At 53.8% G+C, this 23,950-nt stretch overlaps 9 protein-coding genes across 9 annotated transcripts; 7 read left to right on the top strand and 2 right to left on the bottom strand.

Annotated features, from left to right (window-relative positions):
- Positions 1-4: 4 nt before the first annotated feature.
- PFLUO_LOCUS1106 (uncharacterized protein) lies at positions 5-862 on the bottom strand (the record flags this gene model as incomplete). Its single annotated transcript, XM_073778114.1, has 2 exons — positions 5-521; positions 582-862. 2 exons carry the CDS (start codon positions 860-862, stop codon positions 5-7), a joined length of 798 nt encoding a protein of 265 aa, XP_073635200.1.
- A 914-nt stretch (positions 863-1,776) lies between these two features.
- Positions 1,777-3,728, top strand: PFLUO_LOCUS1105 (uncharacterized protein; the record flags this gene model as incomplete). Its single annotated transcript, XM_073778113.1, has 3 exons — positions 1,777-2,550; positions 2,608-2,751; positions 2,802-3,728. 3 exons carry the CDS (start codon positions 1,777-1,779, stop codon positions 3,726-3,728), a joined length of 1,845 nt encoding a protein of 614 aa, XP_073635199.1.
- A 3,152-nt stretch (positions 3,729-6,880) lies between these two features.
- On the top strand, positions 6,881-7,903 carry PFLUO_LOCUS1104 (uncharacterized protein; the record flags this gene model as incomplete). Its single annotated transcript, XM_073778110.1, has 1 exon — positions 6,881-7,903. One exon carries the CDS (start codon positions 6,881-6,883, stop codon positions 7,901-7,903), a length of 1,023 nt encoding a protein of 340 aa, XP_073635198.1.
- A 929-nt stretch (positions 7,904-8,832) lies between these two features.
- PFLUO_LOCUS1103 (uncharacterized protein) lies at positions 8,833-10,703 on the top strand (the record flags this gene model as incomplete). Its single annotated transcript, XM_073778109.1, has 2 exons — positions 8,833-9,075; positions 9,135-10,703. The coding sequence occupies 2 exons, from the start codon at positions 8,833-8,835 to the stop codon at positions 10,701-10,703; spliced, it is 1,812 nt and encodes a 603-aa protein (XP_073635197.1).
- A 487-nt stretch (positions 10,704-11,190) lies between these two features.
- Positions 11,191-14,082, top strand: PFLUO_LOCUS1102 (uncharacterized protein; the record flags this gene model as incomplete). The annotated part of the gene is made up of 6 exons (XM_073778108.1): positions 11,191-11,434; positions 11,544-12,460; positions 12,511-13,254; positions 13,307-13,373; positions 13,433-13,582; positions 13,742-14,082. The coding sequence occupies 6 exons, from the start codon at positions 11,191-11,193 to the stop codon at positions 14,080-14,082; spliced, it is 2,463 nt and encodes an 820-aa protein (XP_073635196.1).
- An 826-nt stretch (positions 14,083-14,908) lies between these two features.
- PFLUO_LOCUS1101 (karyopherin Kap95) lies at positions 14,909-17,763 on the top strand (the record flags this gene model as incomplete). The annotated part of the gene is made up of 5 exons (XM_073778107.1): positions 14,909-14,948; positions 15,013-15,071; positions 15,126-15,932; positions 15,992-17,405; positions 17,462-17,763. The coding sequence occupies 5 exons, from the start codon at positions 14,909-14,911 to the stop codon at positions 17,761-17,763; spliced, it is 2,622 nt and encodes an 873-aa protein (XP_073635195.1).
- Positions 17,764-19,082: 1,319 nt separating this feature from the next.
- PFLUO_LOCUS1100 (40S ribosomal protein S22) lies at positions 19,083-19,724 on the top strand (the record flags this gene model as incomplete). Its single annotated transcript, XM_073778106.1, has 2 exons — positions 19,083-19,215; positions 19,465-19,724. The coding sequence occupies 2 exons, from the start codon at positions 19,083-19,085 to the stop codon at positions 19,722-19,724; spliced, it is 393 nt and encodes a 130-aa protein (XP_073635194.1).
- A 412-nt stretch (positions 19,725-20,136) lies between these two features.
- On the top strand, positions 20,137-21,459 carry PFLUO_LOCUS1099 (uncharacterized protein; the record flags this gene model as incomplete). Its single annotated transcript, XM_073778105.1, has 4 exons — positions 20,137-20,172; positions 20,252-20,583; positions 20,680-21,279; positions 21,348-21,459. The coding sequence occupies 4 exons, from the start codon at positions 20,137-20,139 to the stop codon at positions 21,457-21,459; spliced, it is 1,080 nt and encodes a 359-aa protein (XP_073635193.1).
- A 481-nt stretch (positions 21,460-21,940) lies between these two features.
- PFLUO_LOCUS1098 (uncharacterized protein) lies at positions 21,941-23,669 on the bottom strand (the record flags this gene model as incomplete). Its single annotated transcript, XM_073778104.1, has 2 exons — positions 21,941-23,455; positions 23,508-23,669. 2 exons carry the CDS (start codon positions 23,667-23,669, stop codon positions 21,941-21,943), a joined length of 1,677 nt encoding a protein of 558 aa, XP_073635192.1.
- Between the last annotated feature and the right edge of the window lie 281 nt (positions 23,670-23,950).

Raw genomic sequence — 23,950 nt, 5'->3', positions numbered from 1 at the left:
CATATCACTGACGCTGTAGCCTATGGCCCTGCATCCTGGCCTCCTCATGTTTAGGTGTAGATCTGCCCCGAACCTTCAAGGTCATCCCAACCCCTATACAAACGATAACAACGACAATTTCCTCAAGCACAGACATGACCAACTGCACAGTCACGTTTCCACTAAGGATATTGAACATGCCGTTGTCAACGAACCAGACCAGTACGACGTAAATGACGCGCACAAGTAAAAAGGGCGCCGAGATGGCCACGGCTCCCATGTTGCGCTTCTCGCCTTTTTCAACTGAGGAGCGCTGCAAGTAGAAAAGTCCCAGGAACGCCATCAGGATCACCCAGCAGACAAGGTACAAGATCGTGCCGACCTTGACCTCGACTTCCGGGTGTTCCAAGCCCTCGACGGTCATGTTGCTTGTCAGTCCCACTATGCTGAGGACCATGGCAACGATAGTGACAATGCGGAAGAAGTTGAAAGCGAGGTCGGGGAGGACGGCGTGGTACCTGGTGTTTTTGATAGATTCGTTTCTATTTCCAACATTGTTAGAGAACGAAGTCATGGAAATAAAATAGAAAGGGAAAACGTACACTCTAGAGAGCATGCCCGAGCATGCCATCAATAGCGGAGACAGTCCGACGGAACTGCAAATGGCGGCCGCGGTAAAGAGGCTCGTTGAGGAATTGCTGATGGTCGCCAGCTCGCAGCATGCACCGACTATACGGGCAATGGTGAAGATAGTAAGGAATAAAAAGCCGGAAGATCCGCGGAAGCCATGGCGGAAGACTAGGAAGGTGGACACGAAGAAAGACGGCAGGTAGACGATCAATTGCAGGATGGAGATGCCGTTGCGGTAGCTGACTGAACCCATGATGAATGATTATCTTTGGAGTTTCTTTGTTATTCTGTTCTTCTGAGAATACACGAGGATTCCATTTGCTTTTTATATGTCAATTGATCGCTGCCTGCCTGCCTGCCTGCCTGCTTTCATCTTGAGCCCCCAACCAGGGAGGTATACAAAAAATGTATATTTTCGCACTGTATCCCGATTTGGGTTTAGCGGCTTGGTGGACCAAGCGGTACACAGCCCTACCGATCTTTCCCTCAGGCAGAATAATTAAATGAGAACGGCACCACGGCATCTATTATCAAAAGTCTCGAATTAAGGTTTTTAAGGGCTCAAAGGATTCTTCAACCCTAGCCTGCAAAGGTGAGGGCCACCTGTGGCGATGACTATGAGAGGTGGTACTACTGGGTAGATGAGAATAGTCGCATGTCTCTAAGAATTAATTTCATCAACGAAAGACTTAAATTCCCCGACGAGCTCGCGTTTGTGAGTATCATTGGCATATCGGGAATCACTAGAGCTGAGAGACAAGCATCAACAGGGATGTGTGACCGTTGCTTATGCGTATCGAGATCTACAGATGGAGAGGGTAAAATCCTTAAAAGGAAAAAACCCCCGACTCAACATTGGCCCCATCCAGCTTCCTGTGCACTGCCCCGAACACACACTTTTAACACCATCCACTTTTTCTCTCTTCTGGATTCTTTGTGACTATGAGAATGCACAGCCTTCTGTTTTCCCTGTTATCTATACGCCGCAGTCGAATCCCCACCCAAATACATGAAAAACGCTTATTCTCGCACAGCTGTCTGTCTTGGGTTTAGGGTGCACGGACCAAGTCTCTCAGCCCTGGATCTCCTCTGTCCGGAACTTCCCACTCTCGCAGTGGTTGCCGCTTTATCACCATTATTATTGCTAAAGCCGCATGTTCACATAGCATGGTCTACTGTGGCAAACCCAGTAAAGGCTGCGGCCAGTGCCGCACGCGCAAGATCCGGTGCGACCAGGCTCGCCCGGCTTGCTCGCAATGCTCACGGGCCCGCCGGGAATGCCCCGGGTATCGGGATGAGCTGTCGCTGATGTTCCGCGACGAGAGCAACTCGGTCGTGCGCAAGGCGAAGGCGGAGTCTTCGTTTTCTGCTTCTCCGGCCTCTTCTGCGGCGGCCTCTAGGAAACGCCGAACGTCGTCCCGGTCGCCTCGCACTGCTTCCCCAGATCAGAATAATAACGCTTCCCCGAGCACCACTGACCCCACATTGTCCTTAGCGGACAGTGAGGAGATCACCGCATTGTCGGTGGCAGACACGGAGTCTGAATTTGACTTCAACTCCGATCCCCAGCACCAGTTCCTGATGCTGCAGCTACGGCAGTCCCCGCTGATGATCCGGCCCACTCTGGAACCCTCGAAGCAAGAGGCTGTCTCCTACTTCCTCCAGTCAAATGCCATCCCCGGGAATGTTTTTATGACGGCTTCCGTGTCCAATTTCCTCATGCAGGATGGTGGATCGGTGAGCCAAAAGGCTATGCAATCCAGTCTCGTGGCGGTTGCCAGCGCCCTGCTCTCGCGGGTTCGCAACGTGGCGTCGCTAAGACAAACAGCGCACCAGGAGTATGGGTCTGCACTCCAGCTGGTCAATATGGCACTCGCCGATGCGAACGAGGCCAAGACGAACCAGGCGCTGGGCGCGGTTATTCTCCTGTCTGTATATGAAGTAAGCTTAAATTTTAAACTCAAAAAAAAAGGCTAGTTTTAGAGCTAACGTCGGCAGTTGGTCACATCGAGGACTACACAGGGCATCGAGGGCTGGTCAAATCATATTCGTGGAGCCGCAGCCCTTCTGGAGCTCCGGGGGTCGAAACAGCTGGAGACCGTCGTAGGGATGCGGCTGTTCATGCATTTAAGATATCAGATTGTGCGTGTCTGTACCATCCCCCTTCGAGGACAAGGCTAACCCACTCGCAGATCCTCAGTTGTATCCAGCGCGACGTGCGGGTGCCCGAGTCATTAATGCAGTCTACAAGGCTCATCATGTACCTCCAGCCAAAGGATAATCTTGGCAATCGACTGATCATGATCATCGGCAATCTATCGAACCTTCGTGCAGATATCCACGCGAAAGCGATCACTGATCCCCAGGAGGTTCTAAGTGCAGCCTGTGCCATCGAAGCTGATCTCATCGCCTGGTTGGCCGCTCTGCCACCCGAGTTTACGTATACCAGCCACACCATGACACCGCTGAACCGCGCCTTCGAGCGGCGCTGTCGCGGGATTCTCCCTTATAACAACGAATATCACATTTACCCCGAGCTCTGGGTCTGCAATTGCTGGTCCAACTACCGCAACGCACGCATCCTCGTCAGCGAGCTTATCCTATCGCACGTCCACAAGCTGTCTGGCAGCTCACCCAACAGCTTCTTATCCGAAGACTTCCGTCTGCACTGCATGTCCCTGCGCGCGACCACCAGTCGCCTCGGCGCCGACATTTGCCGCAGTGTCCCGTTTCACCTGGGCGCCTGCAACTCAGATATCCCTGCCGATGCACCCGCGATGCCACCAGAGAGCTACCTGGGCGGTCTCATGCTGCTCTGGCCCCTATTTCTGGCCGGCATGGTCGAGGGACCGAATCATCCGCAGCGTCGGTGGGTGGTCAAATGTCTTGCCATGATTGGGCACTCAATGGGGCTCGACCAGGCACTGGCGGTTATGGATATTCTGTCCGCGGACCCGGGCATGTTCCATTCCGCGGAAATATACGGCGATGCGGCTGACCCGCCGACTGGGTCGGCGGGCCTGCTTTCCTTTTCGGTCTTTCATATACCGCATCATCATCTTATCACACGCAAGGAGTATCGGGAGTACCAAGAGCTTAGCCCTTCTTCGTCGGTGTAATTACTTGTTTTGCACAGCCTATGTACCTAATTTGTATATCGTCGCATTCTAGCTTTGGGGGGCTGGAGTTTTGATAGCATGGGGAAGTGTCTGGGGTTTTTTCCCGGTCAAATGATTTATGAGATAAATACGTCATGAAGTAATACCCTTCTTTAGGTTCAAAGTTATTATGATTGCTGCGCCTTGTAAGCGCTTGTGGGGCTGAGTTTGTGTTAGGGGATCTTTGGCGTTCGCTTCCCGCGCTTTGATGTGCAACGTTTGGACCAGGGGTTATTCCACTCTGTATCTAAGCCTGGGACACTGTCTAAAATAGGTATAGCGGCAGGCTGTACAGTGCTGGTGGAGCCGGTATACCTGACAAAAGGTTAAGATGCAGAACACGATACCCTGTAGCGACTATAGAATCGGCTGAAGTGGCAATCCATGCGGCGGTATCGTTATCCATGGTCGGTAAAGACAGCCACGTGAGATCCTCCGAGACTTGCGGCTCGGGCTGACCGTACCCATATTCTGTTCAAGGACTAGTCTGTCTGCCTTAGGCAGTCTCTCTTCCATACCGTAGGGACAAAGACATCTGGCGAATGGATAGTAGGTAGGATAAATACTATATTATTGTTTTGCCAAGAGAGACAGAGGACTCTCTGAGCTTCAGAAGCATATAAATTCCCCACGCAATAGATTTTATTTGTTCCTTTAGCTCAACAAGTTGGGATGGTATCTCACCCTAGGGCGTGCAGTACACAAGCTCCACATTGTAGCGCTCGTAGTTCTTTAAATGGGGCAAATGAAGTGAAATAATTGTCCATATAGACAGACCATGGAAGGTGCTAAATGGATAGTTGAATTTCAAACCTAGGGAGCTTTGCAGTCATATTCAGTACCATAGCACCATTCGCGCCCAGCTCGACAAGGGTCTGAAACCCGACTAGTAGAATTTCTATGCAGGGTGCAGATGGTGGCAATCGATTCGTTAATCAAAACCAGGTTCCCCGCCAGCCCTTTCAAGTCCGTGCATTTCCCAATACAAACATAAATAGTCCAGTGACCCTCAGCCTGCATTACCATTGCGATGCTAGCTGGGTAACACCAGGTCAATAAAATATCATCCCTCAAAAGAACATTACTCATGAACAGGATTTTACATGACTTGTACCTTACATTGTCAACATTTTAACCGCTTGGTCCAAGCCTCTTTTCTCGAAACCAAGACCACAATATCCACGCCATTATGACAGCATCAGATAAGCGCGAAGATGACCAGACTAGTCTCGAGCCACCCGCAGAGCCAAGAGAAGGCTCTACATATGAATGCAGACCGGACCACAGCTACAACTTTGACATCCCTCCAGGCTGGTTCGAGAATAAGACAGACATGTGCGCGGTGACCTGGCCTTCCGAAACCCCTTTTACACAGATATCTGAATGCTGTACCGGACCCGTCCAAGTATCTAATGCATGCTTTCACTACTGCCCAACCGACTTGCCGAGCCACGTATTTTTGAAGTGTGCGCGTAAGCATATGGATGCTAGGGTCATTGGTGTTAGGTGCAATACCCCGAAGTCGCCTCCTGAGTCGCCAAGCCATGAACAGATGAGCTTAGCATGGATGAATGGATACAGTGGATATCTTATTGGTGCTGTGTTTGTTATGCTTATGGCTTGTTTTGGTACCCAGTTCATATCGACATCTGTAGGAGTGCGGAGGAGGATGTGGGCTTCATTTGGCATGTTCTTGAGCGTTTTAGCACTAATGACTCTTTGGGTTCGGGTATGGGCGATGGAGAGAGAGCAAGGGGAATGATGTGGTGAGAGCGATTAGAGCCATGAATTTGTCCGTTATCAATCAATCTTAATACGAGCGCTGTAAAGGGCAAGTGTTAAAAGGGCCAAGATTATTCCCTTTGATGGTATGGTAAAGCTTGACTCCGAATCCTTGTGGTTCCAAACTTCCTGTCCTAACTAAAATAATTAGAGCTTTTACTTCGGCCCACAAAATAAAGGGCCGACTTATGTATGCCTATGCTCCTTTCAAGCCAACTCATATTTGTCCGCGTGTCACTCTCCCCACAATAAGATTCGATTCAATGACTTCGTTTCCCTCCCGACAGAGCAAGACCAACATCCACTCAACTGTGCCAGAATCAGAGGTTCGGGTACATTACTTGGCATCGCGCTCAGCCTCCGTCTGGCGCAGTGCTGCTTCGCCTATGTACCTGGTCTGTATATCGTCATGCTCTGCATTCTAGCTTTGGGACTCGGGGGTGGATAGGATGGAGAAGTGTCTGGAGTTGTTTTCCGGGTCAAATGATTAATGAGGTATGTCATCAAGTAACACCACTCTTTAGGCTCAAAGTTCATACCATTGCTGCGCCTTGTAAGCCGTTGTGGGGCGGAGTCGTGGTAGGGATCATTGTCGTGCAGCCTTCCGTTCCGCAGATCCGTTGGGCCACCCAGGCAAAATACGACTACGCACGGAGGGAACAACGACGAAGCCAATCGTTTATAGTTGTCAATCGAACTAGCAAATTAACTTCTTCTTCGTCTTCTCCTCCTTGTTAGTGAGTGTACATCCTCCAGTTTAGCGCGTAAGGCTGTTTTGCTCTGATGCGCGAGGGCGTTTGACCACCACTTGACTTGCCGCTTTGTGCCAGGACCTGCGGCGCCAAACCGGATCCGCCTCGTCTCAATGGTTACCCGTCTTTGTTCTCCGTAAGAGGCGTGCAGGGGCGTTTGACCACCGCTTGATTTGCCGCTTTGTGCTAAGACCTGCGGCGCCAAACCGGATCCGCCTCGTCTCAATGGTTACCCGTTTTGGATCTTCAACACGAGGCTGTCGGTGATCTGGTCAGTCCTCACCCTGGCAATGGTCATTAGTCTCTTTATCAATAACTCTTCGAGGCAAGCCTCAGTCCGCCTTGGTTTCAGCCCTAGTATGTCCTCAGCATGTTACTCCAAGGGGGCTCATTATTACCTTTCATTGCCGATACTGAGGCCCCCTGAGAGAAGGCTGTGAACGATATAAAGATGGGGATGTGTCCCGGGAGACCAAGAGTCTACTAAGATCTTCCAAATACCTTCTAGAACGCAGTCAGTCTCCTGTCACCAAGACTATAGTTTTCAACAACCCTACCTAGCACATCCATACCATAACAATGCTTGCCAAAGTCATCCCGCCACCGAAGTGGTCCTCCTTCCCAGCCAGCCGGCTCATGCATCGCCGTGGCGAGTCCGAACAAACCCCATCCAACAGTCCCGGCAGGACCGGCAACCGGTGGTCCAGGTGGCAGAGCCGCAGCGATGACAGCTCGCTCTCCCCACGCAGCTCCGCCGGATCATCATCATCAGTCTGGTCGCCGCCGCCCTACACACCGAACGCGAGCAGCCCCAGTCAGCCCCAGTCGACCGAACTCCACGCCGACGGCGACGAGCGCTACGCTTTCCTGAAGGACTTCGACACCATCTTCCTGGTAGATGACAGCTCCAGCATGCGCGGCGAGCGCTGGCAAGAAGCCGAAGCGGCCATCGCCTCCATCGCGCCCATCTGCACGCAGTACGACGGCGATGGGATCGACATCTTCTTCCTCAACCACCGCCGCGAGGTACCGCGGGGCGTCTACGATGCCAGCGAGGGTGCCTACACGAACGTCACCACCGCCGCGCAGGTCCAACGAATCTTCGGCAGCGTGCGGCCGCGCGGCGCAACACCAGTCGGCAAGCGCCTCTCGAGCATCCTGACTCCGCACCTCGCAGAACTCGAGCGCCTCGAACACGCCGCCATCAACGCCTCCCGTCGCGGCGACGTGCAGCTAGCGGCGCAGCTGGCCGCTCAGAAACCGAAGCCGATTAACATCATCGCTATCACGGACGGCGAGTTTACGGATGATGCGGAGAGCATTATTGTTCAGGCTGCTCGCAGGCTGGATGGGTCGGGCTGCAATGCGCTGCCGTGGCAGGTTGGGATACAATTCTTCCAGATTGGGAACGATGAGCGCGCGTCCAAGTACCTGGAGCAGCTGGATGATGATTTAGGGGGTTGGCGCCACCGGCAGACGATGCGGGATATTGTTGACACAGTGCCCTGGCGGGGGCAGCGAGGGAAGACGCTGGATGCGGATGGGATCTTGAAGTGTGTGCTTGGGGCGGTGCATAAGAAGTTGGATCGGACGAGGGTGTAGGGGCTCTATTTTCTTCCACATGGGTACATAGTATCGATGAATTCCTTGGTTGTCCTCAGCCACTCCTCGTATATAACCGACGTCACTCGTCACCCCTGTTGATCGTACCTTGCGTTCGGCTCCACTGCGAACCAGTGGTTCCCGGCATGTTGGAGGCAATAATCAAGAATTACCCCTGAATGACCTAGCTGGGGAATGAATTCATGCGTCGGAGTGATAGGCTAGTAGAAGAACGCCATTCCTCATCTCCTATTCTCGCCCCCCGTCACCAAATCATTCTCCTGATCGTCCCTCCGATCGGCCCAGCACTCGTCACAGCTCCCCCGCGCCGCCGATCGCGGAAAACGCAACTTTTCTTTCTTCGCTGGCCTACTTTTCTTCTTTCGTGACTATTTCGCCCAAATCCTCCCGGTCTTCGATTGTGTTCTGGTCCGTTTCACCGTGTCGCGCCAACACCGCCGTCTCACCTATTCTTATCTCGTGTTCCTGCTGAAGCGCCGGCACTACTCTCCGCCCGTCACACTCAAGCCACCACGCCCATTGGCCCGGCGTGTCGCTCGCACTGTGCCTGGCATTAGCCCCGAGCGTCGCGCTTCCTGAGGCACTTCCACTGCCGCCGCCAGCCACTGTTGTTGTTTCGGGTCATGGCCCAGGGTCGTGAAACCAGAGCTGAGAATCACAACAATCGGTAAATTTAGAAACGGCCGTTGTTTGTTGTTTGTCGGAGGGCCTATATTAACCTTGCATTGCACTCACTTCCGTCTCCTTTTGCATCAACTGTACTATACCTTCGTTCCTTTGTTTTGTTTCTTTTTTTTTTCACTCTTTACATTGCATTGCATTGCATCGCTTGCATTTTCCGCGTTTCTGTTTAACTCTTGCTGCGCCATCATTCGTTTCGGCCAGCGCCTTCTCTCGTTCTCTTGTCCATGCTGTCGACCACCCTCATGACTTTCCTACTCACAACCAACCCCAATGTCCGCTCAGTCAAGCTGCTCGGGTCATGGGATAATTTCTCCAAGCCCTATGCCATGGAGCGCGATCGACGCGTCGGTGCCGGTGTATGGCGCGGGTGCCATACTTTCACCGATATCATGGGCGACGGGCCGCCGAATGATAGATCGCAGTGGCGGACCGGGGGGTTGAAGATGGGGGCGACCTATTGGTACTATGTGGGTGTCTCCGATTTACTTTTCAGTGGCTGGTAAACTAATGGCGCGGGAATTGATAGTATCTGCTGGACGACGACGTCGAACACTTCAACGAAGCCGAGCCCGTCACCACCAAATGCCCTCTTCTCCCTGGGCAGCCCGTCAATGTCCTGAACGTGCCCATCATCCTGCCCGACAGTCGCTCTCATGGTCGGTCGATGAGCAACAGTTCGGAAAAGCTCGAAATTCGAACCATGAACCCGGAGGACAAATATCTGAACCCGCGCAAGCCGCCAAAGCCCACTCTGCCCCTGCTCAACACGTCCAAGCCGCAGCGTTCTGCCACGGCCGCTACCAAGGCCTCGCCGCGCAATGCGGACATGGTTCACCGGAGTGTGTCGCAACCGAGCAGCGCAGTTCGCAGGAAAAATGGGAACAAGGATGCACGGTCTGTTTCTCCGCCGCGCTCGCGGGGTCCGCGCTCCGCGTTCCGAAATGCCAATGAAGATACCCCCAAGCGACCCGATCCCGTTCAGCAGGTCAATGCGCAGAGCCTGGCGCGTCTGCAGAATGGCACGGTGGACGAGCATCGGAATGGTGTCGGTCCAGAAACACCAGTTCCAGCCACGATCCAAACTCGTCGCGCAATGAAAGCCGGTGCTGGGGATGCCGGTCGAGCTGCTTTGACCGTGGAAACCGGCGGGCAGCAGCAACCCAAGCAGCCCAAACAGCCCAGCAATTCCAATGGGTCCTCTGGCGGTCAGTCAACCCCGACGCGCGTGGACACCATGGAAAAGAGACTGCCCACGCTCCCGAACACGCCGTCATCTGTCATGGACGAGGCGGTGCGTGCCATCGACGAGACGGACAAGGCGATGAATGCCGAGGTGCTCCGCAGCCACTTTTCCAGCCTGACGACTGTTGAGGATTCAACGCAGTCGCGCTTTGCGGCCGAAGAAAGCCGCTTCTCCGAATGGAGCACCGATACAGAGGAGCACACCTCGCCCGGATTCGTGAGGTCCGCGTCGACCGTCCACGATGACCAAACCCACGACAAAGCCCGCATCTACGGTGGTCCTATATCTCCCGCCCTGGAAACAGCCAGCACCTGGAAAACACCAGATCTCTCTGTCCCCACCGATCTCGCAACAAGCACCGACCCAAACACACCGCACCTAACCGTGCACTCCAAGCCCTCGTCCCCCAACTCGGCACTAGACGACATCCCACCATGGAACTCCTCTCTCCTGCAACTAGCAGTCTCTCTCTCCGAAGCAGCCAACCTCGACGTCGATGTCGTATCGGGTCTGGGCATCGAGAATCTCGACGAAGTAGAAAGCAACCCAAAGCGACACGCCGCGCTCTTCAGCGCCATCGAATCAATGCAGGCTCTCGCGCTCGCGCGCAGTCGGAGCGCATCCCCGATGATATTATCGGAGGAGCAGCAGAGGGAGTTTGGGGCCGCTGAGCAGACGATTCGCGATAGTCCGCAGCTGGGCGAGATTCGGTCGCTGAGGCCCAGGCCTGCCGGGGCGTCACTGCATCCTGGTGGGGCGGAGCATGGGAAGACCACCATGCAGGAGCTTATGGATGAGTTGAGCTATCTGAAAAATGTAATTCAGGCGGAGATGGATGGGGAGCCGTTTTAGGTGGTTGGGTTGGGGGGGTTGTACTATTTGTTTATGCACCACTTCTGGCGCTGGTCGCTGGGGTGTTGTGAATGTGTATAGGTATTTTAGAGTGGAGGATATTACTGTGCAATAAATACATTGTATTCATCAACACCTAACTTTCTTGTTTGGGGTGAAGAAGTTCTGAATGGTAATTGATCTCGGTAGATCTTAGGGCAGTATGGACTGACCAAGATATATATTTCACTCTTTTCACCATTAAACTGTAACAGACATGCAGTTTACAATTTCACGGATCTAAAATTCTAATCAAACACCCAATCCCAAAGTGAAATCCTATTCTCTGCTACGAACGTATAGATGAAGTATTCTGTCCGGTGTTGTTCATCTGCCGCCCACGCGCCAAGCCTCGCGGTATCCACCAGCATCAACACATCTTCAGCAACCATCAACCATCACAATTCTCCCGATCATGGCTTGATCCAGCTCACAGCCACCCACTAAAATGGCCGAACACGGTCCGCAGCTTCCCCCCGTTGGGGAAAAATCCCTACCGGCCAGATGTAAGCCCCGCGCGCTGGCGTACTGTCCGACGATGGACCTGATCGCCCTGGCCACCGAGGACGAGGAGCTGCGCATTTTCCGGCTAAATGGGCAGCGCGTGTTCGGGGGCTCGTTTGGCGGGGACCCGTACCTTGACGAGGATGAGGAGGACGGGGAGATCAGGGCGTTGGCGTGGAAGGGGAATGGTGAGTCTAATTGATCCCTTTGTATAGTACGAGTGGGGGATTTGGAGATGAATTATCTGCCGTTCTCTCTTGCTGTTCTCCTTAAGAGTGATGCTGACGATGCCTACAGGTCGGCTACTTGCTGTCGCGTGTGGAGATGGGACGGTGCGCATCATCAGCTCGTATAGCGGGAAGACGGTGCACCATTACCCGACCTATGCGCAAGACGATGCTCCTAGCTCCATCCCGGCACAGCCCTCCCCCAAGACGACGTGTCTGGGCTGGGGGGTCAATTTCACCGACAGCCACGCGGCCGAGCTGCATCTGCGCAATTCAGCGGGCCAGCTCTCCATCGAGGATCTGCTGAGCTCATCGGTGCACACGTCGAAAGCGGCCGCGCTGATCAAAGCGGATCTGCCACGCGAACTGGCCCTGATGGATATCGAGAGCTCGCTGCCGAAACTGAGTACCCTGCCGGCGACGGGCAGCGAAGACGACCTCTTTAGTTCCCGCGCGTCGATCGATGCCATTTTTCATTCTTCCGCGAAGGATACCAGCGACTCGGTGGATGTGCTCTTTGTCGGATATGATGATGGTACTGTCCATCTGCGCATCTTCGACTGCTTCGAGATTGGCTCGTTCCCCATCGCCGATTCGGCTGGGCAGCCGGGCTCGTGCAATATTCTTCGTCATGCGTCGCATCCCTTAAGCTCGACGCATGCCTTGCTGGCGGCGTCGGCATCGTCCCTCAACCTTGTCACCCTGGATCTTCGCTTCATCACACGATCGGGTCGCTACTTGTCTCTCCTTGCTTCCAAGACAACCCAGCTCCAGAACCTGCTCCGGTATATCGGCCAGGTGCAGCGGCAGATCGAGCTCGAGTGGAAGAATACCCAAGAACTTCCCGCGAGATTCTTGCGCAGTGTCAATGAAGACCTGCAGGAAAAGTGCCATTGTGATTTCATCACGGCGGCTTATCATCTCGTTGTTACGGGGCATTGCTTCGAGCCGATGAAGGAGTTTCTGGTGGACATCGTTGGAGAGAGAGTATGGTCCCCTTGCCCAATATTTTGACGGAAATATTTATAAATCTATAGGGACACAAGCGATGGGACAAAGCCGTTGCTGGCGGGTACGAGAACATCCGCCGCCTGACGCATGAATGTCTCTTGCCCGCACTGGAGAGGAGCCAAGTCCTCCTCAGCCGACTGATCGGCCTGTCCAAATTCCACAAACTCAGCGACGTCCTCGGTCTAGAAACACCCAAGCTCAACGCCATCGTCGAAACACTCGACTGTCTCCACCTAATGGCCCACCAGATCATCACGCACTCCAACGAAGAACTGACCGAGTTCCTCGCCTTCTCCAGATGGCTCCAACTCGAGATCCACATCCTAAACAGCGAAGCACTCTCCCAGACCCAGGAAGAGCTACTGGACAAGCGTGACCTGCTGGACGTGCCCCCAACGGTCCGGTATATCACCGGCGCATTGACAAAGAGCCAGTTGCGCAATTTCATCCGCCAACTTCCCATGGTCGGCGTGGCTAAGCCGCCGCCACCTGCCACGGACAAGTGGCTTCCAGATGGCCATGACCATTCGTTTTATGATACGTTCAAATCGCTTCTTCAGCAGCAGCGCCAGAGTCGGGGTCAGGGCGCTGATGCTACTGCGGTCGATGCGCCTCAGCTAAACGATTTGACGAGGCGGCTGGGGACGCAGTTTGAGATCGTCTTCGGCGAGATTGCCTTGACGCAGCGGAGGGGCATTCTACATCGCTCCCCTCTTGCGCTGCACTCGGACTGTGATCAGAGTGTTGCAGATCTGACGATCTGCCACGAGGTGAGTTTTTCTTGTATTGATGCGCAATACACACCACTGATTCCTCCGCTAGGATGCCGAAGAAGGACATCCTTGCTCTACATACATTGCTGCTCGGTCGAGCACCTCGAAATACCTAGGTTGGTCAAATACTTCTATTGAGCTCGAGGAGTTGCTGATATGATGCCCTTACCACCAGTCTACATTTACCGCGTGGTGCTGGACTCTGTCAACGGCGTCAGCTCAACAAGACGCACCGCCGTCGCCGCTCTCTCCCTGCAACAAGGCGAGATCCGCCAACTGCAATTTGTCGACGACGACACGCTCATGGTCCTGTGGGCTTCCGGCGGTACGTCCATCCATCTATTCCTTTACCTTTTACCCACATTATTACCCCAGCCATGGTTGTATCCCAAGTACCCAATTGATAACTAACAATTCCGAAAAGAAGGATCCTCCTACCTTCTAAATTTCCCCATTCAACCCCTTCCCCTCCAATCCCACGCAGAAGAAGAGTCCGATCCCCAATCGCTAGCAATTTCCTACATTGACTGCGACAGCACCTCTTCAACCCCCACACCCACCATCCAACCCACCCTCCTCGACCTCTCCTCGCTCTCCTCCCCGCACGCGGCCATCATCAAGCACGTATTTCCTGTATCGGGGCCTAAGTCTAGACCTGTCTATCTTGATGTCAATGGACGGAAGGATCGAAATGCGGTTTGTGTGCTGTATGGGGATGCAATGCGGTATGAGGTTCTGGATTTGGAGTCTGAGTTGGTGCTTGAGGAAGAGGAGGAAGGGGGGAGTAGTATTGCTATGGAGGATGAGGATGGGATTGATGAATAAAAGCCTTTGCTATATGTATTTGTCTCGGGGTTGGAATACACCTAGTATTATTCTGTGTGTCCACTCCATTCTGTCGACAGTGATTCCTTCCAGGCTCCACTGTTGTCGCCGGGGCCACAGCCTGCACCGTGGGCGCTTCTATAAGCTGGAAAATCAAAACAAGCACACAGCGGACGGGCACAGGGCCAACTGGTGGACACGAATCACCCTCCATATACACGAGCGACCCTATTCTGAGAATCTCGTCAATATTGGACCAACTCCACTGACTATCACGCATCTCAACATCTTCACTGGCAAATATGTCATTTCATGCCTCAGGCATAATATGACATAATCACTGACTCAGCTCCCTTTCCCACCAATCAGCAGCCTGCAACCTCATTCTGCCCATCGTGTGCCCTTGAACTGTCCGGTTTGTTTCTCCCACACCGCGTCGAATCTGGCGTAAACAACTGCTCCCTCTCTGTCGTTTGGCCACTCACACTCTCGCTATCTCGACTTTTGTTTCGATCCCACCTTCTGTCTCCGCTTCCCGGCGTGTCCATCCCAGGCGCACTTGGCTTCTCTGGTGCATGCCTCATATCCACAAAAACACCCCGTCCCTTCTCACCTCCCACTCCAACACTCTCCTTTCCTCTCCACCCCCACCCTGCCCTCGTGGACTGTGACTTGCGTGCCTGCTCGTGTTCGAAATCTCCATTGAATCCGGGAAAGGCTAGAGGGACAAGTCTTTTCTCCCCATCCTTTTTTCCCTTTTTTATCCCCTCCTCCTTCTCTCTCCCACACCCCACTTCGACGCTGCTCGCGTTCGTCTTTGCACATTATGGATGCCCGCCAGGTGTTGCAGAGCACCTTGTCGCCAGGTAAGTCTTTTTCTTGTTCCACGAGATGGCGGACAACCCCTCGCTAATAATTTGCTGCCTGCAGACGCGGCGGAACGTACCAATGCTGAGCAGCAACTCGCTCACGCGGCGGAGGTCGACTTTGTACGTGATACACCTACTGACCACAAAAACACTGCTAATACTTCTGGAATATAGGCTGCCTACCTTATCACCCTGGGCCAGGAGCTCGCCAACGACAGCAGCCCCGCCCACATCCGAGTCGCTGCGGGTATCGCCCTGAAGAACGCTTTCACCTTCCGAGATCAAGCCAAGCTGCGCGAGGTGCAACAGCGATGGGTCCAGCAGATCCCCCCCGAGACCAAGACGCAGGTGAAGGAGCTTGCGCTCAAGACCCTGCATTCGGCTGATACCCGAGCTGGAAATGCCGCCGCGACGCTGATTGTTTCGATCGCCGCGATCGAGCTGCCTCGCAATGAGTGGCAAGATCTGATGGGTATTCTGGTCCAGAACGTGGCCAGCGGCACCGACGCCCTGAAGCAGTCGTCGCTGGCTGCTATCGGTTTCATCTGCGAGTCCCAAGATCCTGATCTCCGCCAGAGCTTGACCGCACACTCCAATGCCATCCTGACTGCCGTCGTGCAGGGCGCTCGCCGCGAGGAGCAGAACATGGATGTTCGCTTTGCTGCTATTGCGGCGCTCAGTGACGCCGTGGAGTTCGTGCGCTCCAACATGGAGAACGAGGGAGAGCGCAACTACATTATGCAGGTCGTCTGCGAGGCGACTCAGGCCGAGGAGGTCCGTGTGCAGGCGGGCGCGTTTGGCTGCTTGAACCGTATCATGGGCGTGTACTACGATAAGATGCGCTTCTACATGGAGAAGGCTCTGTTTGGCTTGAGCATTATGGGCATGAAGAGCGAGGAGGAAGATGTGGCCAAGCTGGCCATTGAGTTCTGGTGCACCGTTTGCGAGGAAGAGATTGCGATTGAGGACGATAACGCGGTGGTATGTGTGATCTCTCGAATCTATGCCTGACTGATCCCCCAGCTAATTTGATCATATAGGCTCAACAGGAAGGCTCGGAGACCCGGCCATACTTTGGGTTTGCTCGCATCGCGACTCGCGAGGTTCTCCCTGTTTTGCTGCAGGCCATGTGCCGCCAGGACGAGGATGCCGGTGACGACGAGTACAACGTGTCGCGTGCCGCCTACCAGGCACTGCAGCTCTACGCTCAGTGTGTGCAGGGTGATGTGATCCAGCCCGTGGTGGGCTTTGTCGAGGAGAACATTCGCAGCGAGGACTGGCGCCGTCGGGATGCCGCCGTGGCCTCCTTTGGTGCCATCATGGAGGGCCCCGAGCCCAATACGCTGGAGCCTTTGATCAAACAGGCCCTGTCGGTGCTTCTGGGTATGATGGAGGATAGCTCGGTGCAGGTGCGGGATTCTACTGCGTACGCTCTGGGTCGCGTGTGCGACTGCTGCCCCGAGGTCCTCGACCCGGATGTTCACCTGCAGCCGTTGATCTCTTGCCTCTTCAACGGTCTGGCAAGCACCCCCAAGATCGCCAGCTCCTGCTGCTGGGCTCTTATGAATGTGGCCGATCGGTTCGCTGGTGACGCTGGCTCGCAGACCAACCCTCTGTCGAAGCACTTCGAGAACAGCATCAAGTCACTTCTGGCAGTCACTGAGCGTCAAGATGCGGATAATCAGCTCCGTACCGCCGGATATGAAGTCCTCAACTCGTTCGTTCTCAACTCCGCCAACGACAGTCTGCCCATGGTGGCCAGTCTTTCGGATGTGATTATCCAACGTCTGGAGCACACGATTCCCATGCAGCAGCAGGTCGTCAGTACTGAGGACCGAATCCTCTTGGAGGAGATGCAGACCAGCTTGATCAGTGTGATTCTGGCTATTGTTCAACGTCTGGAGACCGAGATCAAGCCGCAATCGGACCGCATCATGAGCGTGATGCTTCAGGTTCTCAACACTGTTGGTGCCAAGTCGAGCGTGCCCGATGTTGTCTTCGCCACGGTCGGTGCTGTTGCCAGTGCTCTTGACGACCAGTTCATCAAGTACATGGAATCGTTCAGCCCGTTCCTGTACAACGCATTGGGCAACCAGGACGAGCCCGCTATTTGCGCCATGGCCATCGGTCTCGTCAGTGACATCTCGCGTGCGTTGAACGACAAGGTCCTGCCTTTCTGCGATACCTTCATGAACCTGTTGCTCAACATCCTTCGCACGTCTACCAACCAGCTCAAGCCTGCCATCCTGGAGACTTTCGGTGATATTGCCCAAGCCATTGGAACCAACTTTGACACCTACCTGCCCGTCGTCGGCCAGGTCCTTCAGCAGGCGTCTTCTGTGACTACCAGCTCTGACCTGCCATACGACATGGTGGACTACATTGTCTCCCTCCGCGAGGGTATCATGGATGCCTGGGGTGGTATCCTCCTTTCTTACAAGGGTCACCCTCAAAGTGAGTTTTCATGCTTTTCCCTTTCTGCCACTGCAAGTAGACTAATAATTCCTCAGTTACGCAAATCCAACCCTTTGTCGAGTCCATCTTCCAGCTTCTCCACAACATCTCCCAGGAGGGTAACCGAAGCGAAGGTCTTATGCGATCCTCGATGGGCGTGATTGGTGATCTCGCCGATGCTTTCCCCAACGGCGAACTCGCTGCTTACTTCCGCAATGACTGGGTCACCACCTTGGTCCGCGAGACCCGCACAACCCGACACTTCAGCGCGCGGACGATCGAGACCGCTCGCTGGACCCGTGAGCAGGTCAAGCGCCAGATCAACATGAGCACCGGCAACATGAACGCCATGGCATAGATATGATGCTCACTCATCCAGTGGCTCCCACTGCCTCTCGCCGCCGCACGTAGCGGCGCTCTGGTCGTCGGGACCGCGGAAAGTGACGTTCAAACACACTTCCTGTGTGTCGCTGGCCCAACCTCGAGTCGACCGGTCCGAGATATACAGACAAGTCAGTCGGCTGCATATCGGGGCTGACTGGCCTGAACGTTTGGCTATTTTTGTCACCAATCCCCCCTTCTCCCCTCCCCATTCCACCTGCACGACTTGAGATTCCCCTTGACCTCGCTTTCATCCCCCTTTGGTCTTCCTCTTATCACCTTTTCGCTGGCACTTGCTCCTCCCCCGTGCTACACCCTGATGACAATTCACCCATCCGAACGAAAGCGATCCGTCGCCCCTTCCCCTCCCCTCCCCTCCCCTTTCCCCAGGCCCCTTTTCTTCTTCTTCTTCTTGATACACTTCTACTTTATTTCCCCTTCCCCTTTCTGAATCTTTCTACCCTGTTTTTTGTTTTAATTAGAAAAGACCCCCCGCATACTATAGCATTGCCAGTCATGTAGCCCAAGAATTCATGTATCCCCCTTTCCTCCCCTTGTCTTATGCTCCCCCTTTCCGCAAAAGAGTCGCTGTCATGAAAAATTTGTTCGAGTACTCATCTTCCTCTCCACGTATACACTATCCTTTTCCTTTTTACTTTCTGCTGGACACATGTATAGAGAAGCCCAAGCTAGGGCGACGGCCCCAATAATGTAAGATTTGTAAAACAGCAAGGCGGGTCTTATCCGCCAATGCATCAAGCTGTTCCTGTAGTAAACTTGGATATTCTACTTTTCTACACCACTAGCAATGATCACCGAAAGGGCTGTTCGCATAGTATTGCCTGAGGCACATATTATCTTATCCCCACGTGACGCGGATAAGGGCTTGCAGCCCTAACACACAGAGCGGAAAAACCCGTGTTCCCCCATCCATCTCCATTTTCTCTCTCTCAAGCCGCTACTCACTCACTTCAACCACCCCCGACCGACAAGTTTCGCTCGAGGTATGTGTTACGCCCTTCCCCTGCAAAGGCCTCTCAGCTAGTCTGGGTAAGCAATCATGTGCACTTCCGGGTGCATCATGATACGCTTCTCCCAACCCGGCACGGGCTGAAGAACTCCTTTGTCAATTGAAGGGGCACTCTTTACGCTCGAAGACTACTGGTGGCTGACTTTTGACTGGCACAATGCGAATGCCCTTTACCGGGTGTTCCTGTTGCCGCACACTCAACAGATACCTCATATCTTAATATCCTTTTCGATCGATTTGAGAATCTCGACACTCCAACCGCCACCATGGTCAAGACTTCCGTCCTCAATGATGCGCTCAACGCCATGAACAACGCCGAGAAGGCCGGCAAGCGCCAGGTCCTCATCCGGCCTTCGTCCAAGGTCATCGTCAAGTTCCTCACCGTCATGCAGAAGCACGGTACGTTTCACGTCTCTCTTTTTCTTTTCTTTTCGTCAAAAAAGGAAAAAAAAAAACACAAAAGCGCTTCGGAAATAAAAAGGCCCCCTCGGGCTGATAACTAGGCGGCCGGTCTCAACATCCCACGACGTCTGCCTTTTAAGTGCCCGAAATATTAAAATGGCGGAGATCTTACATGTTTCCGAAGCGCTTTTCTGTATTTGGCGACTTTTAAATCTTTGCAACATACTGACATGATGACTTAAATAGGCTACATCGGCGAGTTCGAGGAGGTCGACGACCACCGCTCCGGCAAGATCGTCATCCAGCTGAACGGCCGCCTGAACAAGTGCGGTGTCATCAACCCTCGCTACCCCGTCCAGCTGAAGGACATCGAGAAGTGGGCTGTCCAGCTCCTGCCCTCGCGTCAGTTCGGCTACGTCGTCCTGACTACCTCGGCTGGTATCATGGACCACGAGGAGGCTCGCCGCAAGCACGTTGCTGGCAAGCTCCTCGGCTTCTTCTACTAGATGGAGTTGAGTTGCGATAAAAAAAACCCCAATTGAAAAAGTTTACCCTTCTTTTTTCATTCATCGCTTTTGCATGATGTTTTTATGTTGTTGAATCGGGCTGGACTGGTGCTGGGAATGTAGCCTGTGGAGTATTATACCCCCCTTTGTTTACAAGAGCACATGGGTCGCTCGTGTCGAATCTACTGCGAGGTGATTCTTGGCTTTTTTTCTTTCTTTCTTTTCTCGGTAATGAAGGTAGGAGAAGTAGTAGATGACCGACCATCTGTAACTCGTAGCAGTCCGGGCTCTCAGACTTGTACAGCCGGACTACCGAGGCCCCAGTTCACCGCCCATGTATTCTGCCACCCTATACACCATCCCCGCAAAAAAGGACCGATGTTCATACTGGCTTCTCTCACCTCTATTCACCATGCCGCTAGACACCATATACCTCACTCGCCATGGCGTAAGTCTATACCTACCTGCCTATACATCTAGATATATACCTATACACCTGAATAGCAAACCTAACCCTCATCCCTCAGCACCGTCTCAACTGGACAATCGACCTCCGCACCGGCGAATACAAAGCCCAATTTGCCACGCCGACAGGGAACCCGGCCGACCCAGCATTAACATCTTATGGCGTGAAACAGTCGCATGAGCTGGCTGCACACATGGCCGCGCCGGATTTCTATCCCAAGCCGTTTAGGGTATATTCTAGTCCGTTTTATCGGTGTCTGGAGACGATCCAGCCGTCTGTTGAGGCTTTGATGCGGATTGCTGCTGAGCAGGGGCATGATAGATCTAAAGGGAATGGAAAGGAGGGGATAGAGGAGGGCGCTGTGTTGGATGTGAGGCTGGAGAATGGACTTGGGTTAGTATTTCCCCCAATTACCCACCCAACCATACATTTCTCCCCCAGACTGTCTCATATACCAATTCTACTATATATGCTAACAAGACGATAAAGAGAATGGTTCGGCCCAACAACCTTCTTCGAGCACCCCTCCCACCCGACACCCGCAGAGATACACCAGCACTTCCCAACCCTGGTCCACCACCCCGAGAAAGAAACCTACAAACCGCTCCTCTACCCTTCCACGCGCGGCGAAACAATAATGCAGCTACACAACCGCCTCGCCACCGCACTAGAGGGGATAATCGCCGACGTGGACGCCGAAATCACCGCGGTCGAAGCGGATCTCCCACCGCAGAAACGCACCAACAAGTCGCTTTTGATCTGCTCGCATGCTGCGCCACTTATTGCCATGGGACGGGCTTTGACGGGATGCATGCCGGAGGATAGTTCGGTGGAGGATTTTGCGGTTTTTACGGCGGGGTTGAGTACTTTTCGCCGGAGGGGTGGGGGAATAGATATTGATACGGGGAAGAGTGGGCATACTCAACGAGGTGAGGAGGGAGAAGAGGGGGATCTTGCTGGAGGGACGAACATTTTCCGTGGATCACCCCGTGTGCCGAACTGGGTGAATGGTCGCGGTGTTGGTGGTGGGTGGGACTGCGTCTCGAATGGGGATTGTAGTTTCTTGAGTGGTGGTGCTGAGCGTGGATGGTGAGTTCTCTCTTCTTTCCCTTTCATTCTGATGCACAAGTCCCCATACTAATGGATTGATATGGCAGGCACTTCAACGGCGAGGAAGGCTTCGATACAGGACCTATGGCGCCGCCATCTGATACATCTTCCGTCTTGTCGTCTACTCTTGAGAGCAGTAGATCTGGGTCCAAGCTATAGTCTATGCATGCATCCTACAGTGTTGATATACCACATACTACATAGAAAGAAACTGAAGATAAGAATAAAGCGGAGCGATTTTGATACCTCACCTGCCCACAAATAGAAAAAGAAAGAACACATGAAGAAAAAAGTGTAATCTGGCAGAAATTCGTACATGGTCTCATACAGGATGGAGAACCGGAGAATGAAGCGCTCAGGTAGATGGATGGAAGGCGATGCAAATGCAGGGCGATAGTGGCGCTGTCAAAGGAGAAGAGCAAGCAAAAGAACATCATGTGTAATTGCTTCCATAAATGTGCGCTAGATTGTCGTGAAGAATAGTTATTGTGAAATGGAAAAGACAAAAACAAGGGGGTATCACTCGAACAGATGCTGGTGGTGTACTCCTAGATAAGAAGTTTATGCAAAGAAAGGGTGTCGTGGTAGATTCAGCGGTCTTCTCAACAGAACCGCGTGTGTAGGTCAGTGGTGATGTGATTTAGGCGGTGTTGCCAGCGCCAGCCGCCTCCTGGGCGCGCTGGGCGTTGTTGACATTGGTATTCTCATTTTGGTCAGCCTCGGGAGCAGCCTGTTCACGCTGCTGCTCACCCTCCTGACGGGCACGCTCGGCGGTCTGAGCCGCTTCTGCAGCATTGCGGGCCTCAACCTGGCGCTCTCCGATACCAGGAACCAGGCTTGCCAGGAAAAGAAGAACCGAGCGTTCAGCGCGGCGGACGTGGTGTTGAATGCCACCAGCCACATTGTTATCCTGTTCATGGCCCCTGGTAGCAGGCTGGGTGGCTCCCGTTTGGGCCTGGGTCTGAGCATTCTGCTCGCCGGGTTCACCCAGGTGCACGAGTCCCTCGAGGTGGCGTTGGACAGGCGCAACCATCAATCCATGCAGCTGCTGGGGGATCTCCGTGTCAGAGATAAGAGCAAACAGCAATGCACAGCCGACGAAGATGATACGAGTCCAGGTTCCCGAGTCGCTGATCATATAGCAGAAGAAGTACAGTCGCACGAAGAGCCAAATGCGGCGCAGGTGCCGGGAAAAGCCACCACGTCGCTCGGCGTTGTTGGGACGGCGCTGTTGGCCGAGGACTGCATGGCGAACGGCGTTTTCAACAATTCCCTCTTGAGGTCCAGGGGCCGGAGCAAGGCCCGTCTGGGTGGAATTGTGCGGCGCAAAAAGCGGTGTCTGGACTGTACCTGTGGCAACGGGGGGCGTGAGAATCCCCTGGAATCCGTTTGGCGATCTCACCAGGTAGGTCCGGCGGAGCGGGAGGGCAGATGGATTGTCAAGTGGCCAGGAGGGGAACCGGGTTTGGACGACATGGAGTTGATCGACGCGCTGGTAGAGGTTGCAGATGCGAGTGATCAACGACTCGACCTCGCCATCCCGAGCAGCAAAGTAGTTGCGGTATCGTGCGTCCTGGATCTGGAACAGCTCGTTCCGCATCTGGATGATGCGATCCATCGGAGGCAAGCTGCCCACAGCAAGCTGGCGTTCAGTATTTTCGATATCAACACGTAGCTCTCTAACGCGGCGCACGCGGGAAAGTTCCTCCTCTGCAGAAAGAGGCGCTCCTGAATGAGGAAGCCGAGAGGGGGTTGAAATGCCTTGGCCAGGCCAGGCTGGGTTTAAAGAAGACATCTGGGAGGCTGTCGCAACCGCCGCTGAAGACTCAGTGTTTGCGTTTGCCGGCGGTGGCACTTCAGAAGAGTAAGGAGGCGGAGGGTGATCATTGCGGTGTCTCGGAATAGCCACTTGATATTGAGGCCTAGACGGCGGTTCTCGGTGTGGGTATGGATTTGTCTGTTGCATGGGTACCGGATCACGCCCGTGCAGGTCGTACAGCCCATCTCCGATTGGGTTGTCTGGGTATTGTGGATGCCGCAAACGAGGGATGTTGGAAGAGCCATGATTCGTAGATGTCGAGAAGGCCGTTGTAGTAGGTGTGGGAGGTGCGGGAGGCCCAGGTGGCAGCACAAGGTGGATGGAGTATTGGTTACCCTAGAAAGAATTTAGTGACCTGAATGCAAGAACAAAGCACTAAAAACCTTACATCAATCGGAGCCAGAATGGCTTCTAATGTCACATCATCCTGTTCAAGGCGCTTGCCGCCATAGATGAGGCGCTGCGTCGACGGCGAGGGGTGGGTTGCGATAGCCGCGGCCAGTCTATCCTTCAGCTGCGCAACCGTAGTTGAGAGCGCAAGATTCAACATGGTAATGCGATTGTGAGGGGCGAGTGAAGGGCAGAGAATATGAAGCGTGATCGTCGTAGGGCTCGCATTCACCTTAGGCGACGCGGTGGGTGGAGCGTTGGACGCCATCTCCGCGGATGTAGGGCTTGCTAGCTTCCTACGGCGATGATCAGAGGATTAATCCTCACGAGGAGGATCTGATTGTAGATGGTTGTGTGTGCGGATGGGAACGATGGGGGCAACGGTCACTGCCACCAGCTTCCCCAGCCTTGTTGAGCACAGAAGCTGACCCCGAACGCGTG

Source organism: Penicillium psychrofluorescens, assembly GCF_964197705.1.
Source record: "Penicillium psychrofluorescens genome assembly, chromosome: 1".
Classification (NCBI taxonomy): domain Eukaryota; kingdom Fungi; phylum Ascomycota; class Eurotiomycetes; order Eurotiales; family Aspergillaceae; genus Penicillium; species Penicillium psychrofluorescens.
The sequence above is the reverse complement of the archived record's forward strand: the minus strand, read 5'-3'. Positions and strand labels throughout refer to the sequence as shown.